Source organism: Schistosoma haematobium, chromosome 7, assembly GCF_000699445.3.
Source record: "Schistosoma haematobium chromosome 7, whole genome shotgun sequence".
NCBI lineage: Eukaryota > Metazoa > Platyhelminthes > Trematoda > Strigeidida > Schistosomatidae > Schistosoma > Schistosoma haematobium.
The window spans coordinates 4446002-4454415 of NC_067202.1; the positions used below are offsets into that span (position 1 = coordinate 4446002).

The 8414-nt window shown below is 32.8% G+C and overlaps 1 protein-coding gene across 1 annotated transcript in view; it reads left to right on the forward strand.

Moving 5' to 3' along the window:
• Positions 1 to 4222, forward strand: part of RASGRF1_1 (Ras protein-specific guanine nucleotide-releasing factor) — a 170800-nt gene extending 166578 nt beyond the window's left edge. The window contains exon 31 of the mRNA XM_051217838.1: positions 3241 to 4222. Within this exon, the coding sequence (XP_051064265.1) occupies positions 3241 to 3360 (120 nt within the window). The 3' untranslated portion in view covers positions 3361 to 4222. The remainder of the gene's footprint in view (positions 1 to 3240) is intronic.
• The last annotated feature ends 4192 nt before the right edge of the window (positions 4223 to 8414 follow it).

Genomic DNA, 8414 nt, shown 5'->3' on the forward strand with positions numbered 1-8414 from the left:
TAACGGTTAATTGCTTGCAGGTTTTCAACTATGGTCTAGCTTAGATGGACTCATGGATTCAACTGTTAAAATATCACAATCTTCACAAATCCCTGTTTCAAAATGTGCTTTCTTTTTAACTAACAGTGTGAAAGTGATTATATTGTCATACTATATAGCTCTTGTAATCATATAATACTATCCTAAATCAAACTAACCATATTTGGATTTGCTATAGATTATTGATTATTGAAGTGGTAAAAAAGCACTTTTCATGCTGTCAGTATATAGTGATATCATAAACATAACAGATAAATGTCGTTTTTGAATAGTCCCAGAAACATATAAAAGTCAATTCATTTATATTCTTTCATCATTTGATTAGTCGTATATAAAAATTATTTACGATATGAGAATCTTTGCCAGAAACCTCTAGAATTCCAATGTCACATGTACTCATGTAAACAGATTAACTCTAGGTGTAAAGCTTTAAGTGTATCACTAATTATTCGTTGAATAGTAATCGATTTTTTCTTTGTTTATTCAGTACTTACCGTTGATCTAATTCTCTTGATCATGTTGCAATCTTTTCACTCATCTTAATGACTCAATATTGAATACATTAAGTGAAGAAGTCAGGTAACTGCTGATGGTTGAAAGGAAACTCTGAATTTAGATTTCTTACTAGTTAAGATTCATCAACAAAGCTTAATTGTATTGTTGAGGGAACTATTGCACTCTAATATATTCAGACCTGCATCTTACAACTTTTTATGTTGAGTGACTCAAACTAGTAGTCAGATTTCAACGTCATCGAGGTAATTCAATGCTCAAATAACTTAGCGTTAATGTTTAACACTGTAAAGTTTCATAAACCACAAGGAGAATCGGTTAGCCAAAGTTTTGAACTAGGTCAACTACCACAAAACTTGAGTCTGGCATTTTCAACTGATTACCTTCGATTATCTAATAGGGTGAAGTGTGAAACATTACAATAGTCTAGAAAACAATAAACATTTTAGTTCAGTTAGTTTGCTTTATAAATTTAGATAAAGCCAGAACAAACATTGATACAGAATCATATGAATTCATTGTATTTCATGGTTTACCATTAGCTGCTTACAACTAAATATGTATTAGAATTTTACATTAAAATAAGATGTAGTGTGAAACAATTAACATAAGAGAATGCAAAGAATTGGAATGACAAAGGTTATCAATAATAACTACAAATATATATGTAAGCACAGGTCATAGGTGGCTATAAGCAAAGATGGATAGTGGCTAACAGTGGAATCTAGAACATACGTTTCGTTTTATTTGAGACTCGGCAGCCGGATGTATCTGTATCTAAGGATTGATGTTCACTTTAGGACTCGAACCCAATACCGTTCGCTTCATAGGACATCGTGTTATCCACTTTGCTTATAATACTTGTGAATTAAAACAATATCGAAGCAATACGCACAGTATTCACATATACCACTAAGAGACTGATCAATTGCAGTCGTAAACATTAATGAGAAAATTCATGTAAACCATATCGAGGTTATAGATTATTTGGGGTTACAATCAAGGAAACATTAGGGATGGATAATGTAATAAGCTGAGGGAAGATCAAAGACAAATAAGATAATGTTATATCCCGGTAAGAATAATGAATGATAACTTTTGGGATCCATTTATGAACCAATGCTATGAGTGTATTTTTATCGTATAATTGTCATGTAACTAACCTGTTCATATTCATGTCCCTCTTATTATGAGTTTTATTTTGACCTATGAACCATTATTATAGGTTTTACCATTCTTGAATTATGCCCTATCTATTAGTCACTACCTCCCATATTCACAGCCACATTTGGCTAAATCTTGTACAAATGCTGTTTTCTATTTTATTGTACGTTGTGGTTTGTCTGGTTGGTGGTATATAAACCGAGCATGTTTGAATTATAAGGATTCATATTATATAGGCTGATATTGGTGTTCTGGACCTAACTGGCTGGGCTAGACGGGGAGCGAGACCAATCAGGACTCTAGGCTGCTCGTACGAGGTTTTATGCGTCACTGATTCGATCAATAATTCGCTGCTCTCTGATTGACGGTATCGTGACGTTAACCATTAACAGGGCACACAGGTTCACAGGTTATAACAGATAAATGATGTGATAATTTTAACCTTTGCTATTTTCTAATTCTTTACATTCACTTATATCAATTGATTCTACATTATTATCTTACTTTAATGTAAAATTCTAATACAAATTTGGTTGTAATCAGCTAATAAGAAACTATGAAATATAATGGATTCATGAGATGGTGAAGAAGATTTGTAGCTCGGGTGGATGATTTTGATGGAGTTTTGTTCTCTGAGCTGGATAGTTTGGTCGTGGAGCTTTCATAGTTCGTCTGAACGACATCATCAGCACAAACTTCAGATAGAAGTGAAGTGTTCGAATTTCTCCATATGTGTTTCACAACTTGTTCTGTGCACCTCGATGTTGATTGGTTCTTATTGACCTTAAATTTGTCATTGTTTACTTCTTTGTTTTGGTTGTGTCCCCCATTGGTTTGATTTTTTGTTCTTATATTTGTGTATAATTTTCCTGATTGGTTGATAAATTGGATCGATATCAATGTGCTTGTTGATTGCTGATTGACCTGAGTGCCAAGCTTCTAAAAATTCTTTGGTGTTTTTGGAATTTCCTGTCTAAGATTTCTACATTTTTGCAATCGAATGAGTGTCCGCAGTTGTCTACGTGTATCGATATAAGTGAGGAAGTATCATGGCGTTTGACTTCTAATTGATGTTCATGTAAGCGAAGGTGAAGGGGGCGTCTGCTTTGTCCGATGTAGTGTTTTTCGCAGTTGGCACAATTTATTTTGTAGATGATGTTTGATTTATCTTCCTTTGTTATTTGCACAGGATTGATTGTAGTGATTGTGTCAGTTTGTGTGCCACACCTATCCTGAAGGTTTTCAGCAGTCTCGTTGCGGTTTCTGATATGCCTTTTATGTATGGTAGGGCGATCCTTTTGTTGATTTCTGTGCTTGAACGATGAAAGCTCCACTACCAAACCATCCAGCTCAGAGAACAAAACTCTATCATAGTGAATTCATATTATTCTGTATCCATATTTGTTTTGCCTTGATTTAAACATTTTTAGTACCGTAAGCATTTGATACACTGAATTGATCAGTGGTGTTTGTCTGTTTGTTTGTTTGTTTTTCTTTTATAAATTTTATTTTTTTTATATTTAGGTTACTGATTATTTATTAGATCCATCAAGATTACTTGATGAAGAACAAACTTATCAAGCATCATTAATTATTGAACCAAGACAATCGATTAATCGACAATCTTTATCAGGATTTACATAATCAATCAATCAATCAATAATATGACATGGAAACTAGAAATCAAGATATTGATTATTTTCTATATATTTAAATAAATATAAATGTATCAATAATGATTAAAGAATTAATTGCCTTGTTGTCAAGTGTTTGTTTTATTTTTTATTTTCTTTCCAAACTATATTCTTTCTTGATTGTTTTCTTTTGTACTTCTCTTTTATATCATTTAAATGTATTAAAAAAACAAAAGGAGTACTTTATTTGAATTTAGTTACTAAGTCAATATGTTTGCATTGATATGTGATTGGAAAACAAAAAAAAAGTGATTTATGTTTATCATCTTTGATTTCTATATTGATTGAGGGTTTGTTTTTTCTGTTTATTATGTAATCATTATTTGTGATTTATCAATATGACCATTGTACATTCCATAATACACTCTTTTTTTTAAATTCTAGGCAGTTTTCTTTTTTTGTTGCTTTGGTTTTGGACATAAATGTCATTTTCATTTGGATTCTATAAGAAGAAAGTTAACTACTATCTATTACATAATAATAGTAAGAGTTATAACTAGTTATCTTTGATTGTTTTTTTCTCTCTGATCATTCTTTCATCTATGATTTATCTAGTTTATTTTCATTGTATGTGTGCTCATACCCTCTTGACCATCAATATGACCAGCCCTCTCTCTCTCTCTCTCTCTATATATATATATATATATATATATATATGTATGTATAAGTTTCTTTAGATTATTTCCTTTTGTCTGTTCCTATGCAACATTCCATTAGTGGTTTTAATGTGTTCAAAGAAAAGAAATGAGAAAACAAAATACTTTTTCCATGACAGGTTGTAAATTGCCTAATTTCTTATTGTTTCTCTCTCTCTCTCGTTATTATTTTTGTCATATTTGATCATTGAAAAAGCGCCATTTTCAAATTGCCTTTTGAATCAAATATGCTGCATTTTGTTGTTTTTGTTGTTGCTGTTGCTATGCTTATTTTTTTGTTGCTATGTCTCTTTTCGTATATATATATACATATATATATATATATATATGTATATATATATATATATATGTATATATATATATATGTAATTGTAAACATGTTTGATATTTCACATCATATTAAGTGTTAAACTATTTTATTTATGTGTAATTTTGTAAGTTTGATAGTTTACTATTAATTGAATTCAGTTTTGTGATAGAAATATACATACATATATGGTTCGTGTCAAATCCTTATTTATTTCCCCGGCTAATATTCCTTTTTTTCTTTTTTTTGCTTTTCTTTTTGTTCTTTTCTCAAGAATATTATTTCACTTTTCTTTGGAGATATCAAATAATTTTTATTATTATTATTATATAGATAGATAGATATTTGATTGTTTTATTGAATAGAGAGAAAAATGAGAGAGGAAAATAAAAAGAAGAAAAAACAAAAAAAGAAAAGATAATTTTAATCTTATTTTTATGTTTCTATAGAAGAGATTTAAGAAAAAAATTATTGATTTTTATATCTTATATTAATTTGTTGTTATGGTTTTATTCCTTTCTGTTTTTAATTATTTTATTCAATAAGCATTGAACAAATATTCAACATTGAACATTGAATAATAAACATTTAAACAATATATATATATATATATATATATATATATATATATATATATATATATATATATTGCTTTATAATATATTCATTGTGATTCATTTCTTGTGAATGTGTATTACATGTATTGATTGCATTTCTTTTTTGTTTTATTTCTCTTTTCTTTTGTTTTTCGTTTTTTTTTGTTTAAAAGTGTATATTACATAATAATGAAGTGAAGAGATTAATCAGATTTTCAATGATGTTTTATTCTTATTATATAAGACTTGTTTGTTTTATTACTTTAATAGTTCACAGTTGAATCATTGTTGACAAGGATATTGTATTGCGAATTCTAAATCAAATCTAATGTATTTGATTATGAAGACCATGAGAGAGTAAATAAACAGAATTAAGATATATTGAAACTATTGAATGTCAAAATTGAACAATCTTCTATAGAATATTATATTTTATTAGAAAGAAAAAGAAAACTGAAAGGAATGGTTAGTTGTTTCTTTTTTTCATTATTATAATTCTGAGAATAAATAGGATACAGTCAGTTAGCTACAACTTAGTACCAGGTATATATATGCATCGCTCCAAGTTGATACATTTTATTAGGACAACAATTCTTGTTCATTCTTCTCATGTCTATCTCCATTTTTTGGCGTAATGCATTCTTACGTCTTCCTCTTTTCCTTTGGCCTTCGAGATTTCATTTGATGGCTAGCTTTGTGATGCAGTTGGATGTTTTCATCAATGTATTTCCTATCCACTTCCAGCGCTTCTTCCTGATTTTCTTCCTCTAGTGGAATTTGGTTTATTCTCTCCCATAATAGGTTGTTGCTGATAGAGTCTCGTCAAACGATCCGAAGAATTTCGCGTAGACAACTGTTAATAAACACCTGTATCTTGCGGGTGATGGTTTTCGTAGTTCTCCAGGTTTCCGCTCCATACAGTAGAATAAAAGATTGTGTATAGGGATATAGTACAGGAAGAAAGAATTAGTTCGCAGAAAGAAAGATATAAAGCAATTTTAACCTCATAGTTTAAGGGAAGACAGAGAGTGTATACACCGATGCCATTGTGATCGATTCTGAGTCATGTCACACAGAGTCGTCAAGCATTGGTTACGATAGTCACGCGGACGCCAACCAAGTAGTCTGCATCTACCAACGTGGCTCAGACTAGAAGTTAGTAACTTCAAGCACTGATGCTACGTATTGGTTTGGCCGTCCCTAACATTCTTCTAATCATCCCCAACATTAGTCAGCATTGTGGGTCGTGGTAATCGGTGTTCGGGTATACGTAACATGTGGCCCAACTATCTCAGTAGACGAACATTTACAACCTCATCGACTGACTTACTATCATCCTCCAATATCCTTCATCTAACCTCACTATTACTTACCCGATGATCCCAGCATATGCCAGCAATATTTCTAACGCATCTGTGGTCAAATACTAGTAGCTTACGAATATCTTCTACTCTTAATGGCCACATTTCGCAGCCGTAATGTATAACAGAATGAACTGCTGTGCAGTATAGTCGTCCGTTAATTGATAGACGGATATCTCGCCTTCGTCATAGGTGACGTAAGTTGACAAAAGCTGAACGATCTTTCTAAAGTTGTGCTGAGATTTCATATGACACCAATCTATTAGGGCTGATCAGACTTCCAAGGTAAGTGAAGTTGTCGACGCGTTCGACTACTACCTGACCGTTACTGCCACCTTGATGTGGTAATCGGGTTTGCCTATCGTGATGATCCAACCGAGCTATTGTTATGACGTGTGTATTGCAGATTATGGAGCAGCGTTTTATTGATCGATTCAATGACACGTAAAACACGTACGAACGACCCAGAGTTCCGATTGGTCCCGCTTCCCTGTCTAGCCCATCCATTTGAGTCCAGAACACAAATCACAACCTCTGAGATATGAATCACTGTATTTCAGACATACTCTATTTATATACCAACCAAACAGACCACATCGTATCATAAAAATAGAAAACAACATTTGTACAATATTTAACGAATGAAATAAATAATGGCCAATAGGAAATGTCCATTTAACGTCCAAAGACATCATTAGACTTAACATGATAATGATTGGCACATTATTCTGCATCCATAACAGCTATACTGACTGGAACATATGTTCTTGTATGTTCTACCATGCGAAGCAGGTCGATTGGAGAACAGTAAGACTAAAAGCATCAAATCAAGGTCTGAGGACAAAGTCTTACTGCCAACTGCAGAGATGTGTGACAGCAGTAAGATGTTTCCCTCAGGCGAACAGCATCTGCAAGGATTCTGCCTTCTTATAAGGAAGGATGGATTTAGAAATGGTCGACCCTAAAAATGCACACCTTGTATTATCCCATGGATATTCGTCTCCGTCAGTAAGGTCTAAACAATTACGAAGCTAACACGAAAATTACTCACAAAAAAAGGTCGTGTGTGGCCGTTCTCAAGCAGTTATCTCTTGGGCACTGTGGTCACGTTTTCAGGTCACTCAGACCACCCTTAAACCAATTTTCTTTTCAGATACCTCCAGTAGAACCCTTCCACGACGTGGGTAACCGGTAAGTGATAACTACCCTCATAACTCTAACAGCACTCAGAATCACTGAACAATATACAGTCCTTAGAATATCAAATGAATTGTAATTATTAGTAATCATTGATAAAAAGTTTAAGGAGGTTCACAATAGTAAAGCAAGCAAGCAAGACTAAACCTTATTGCATGATACATGTTATACAATTAATTAATGAACATTTTCTGCAATTTCTTTCATTATAGAATATGCAAATTAATCAAATTAGGGGAAGTTATAACAGGTATTTCCGAAAATTCTTTCAAATCATATGAATAGTTTACAAACTCTCACAACTTTACTCATCATCTTTTTATCAGCATTTAGTATATTCTGGTTCTGACTTGATCACAAAGCTTGAAAGTATATTGATTATCATGAACTTTAGCTTATATAATATTATATTGTAATATTGTAGTAAAGGAGAACACAAGCGGGGACAATTAAATGTATTTGAATACAAAATTAGATAACATCTTAACAAAATCTGAACACGTACCACACCCGTCCTCCCTTTAAACACAGTCGTTCATGCGGTGGTTCTGCTATCTGTGCCACTTTGTTCTTTTCTGCAGTCTGTGCAACGCTTCTCGTCAACATGTCGAGTCTGCGGTTCATCAACCTTGATACTTCCGTCAACCTGCCGGGCCATCAAAATCCGACGTACACCCAGAACCCGGGACGTTCAACACCTGTGCTACAGAGACCCGCTGGGCCATCTACATCCGATGTCCGCCCAGCACCTTCACGTCCCACTGCTCCTCGCCGTAGAAATTATCCACTAAAGTCAGTGCCACCCTGTAAGATCCATTTTGAATGTTTTGTGTGTGAAAATCCCTCCATGTATACACTTACAATTTGTTCCTATTGATTCCTTTAGT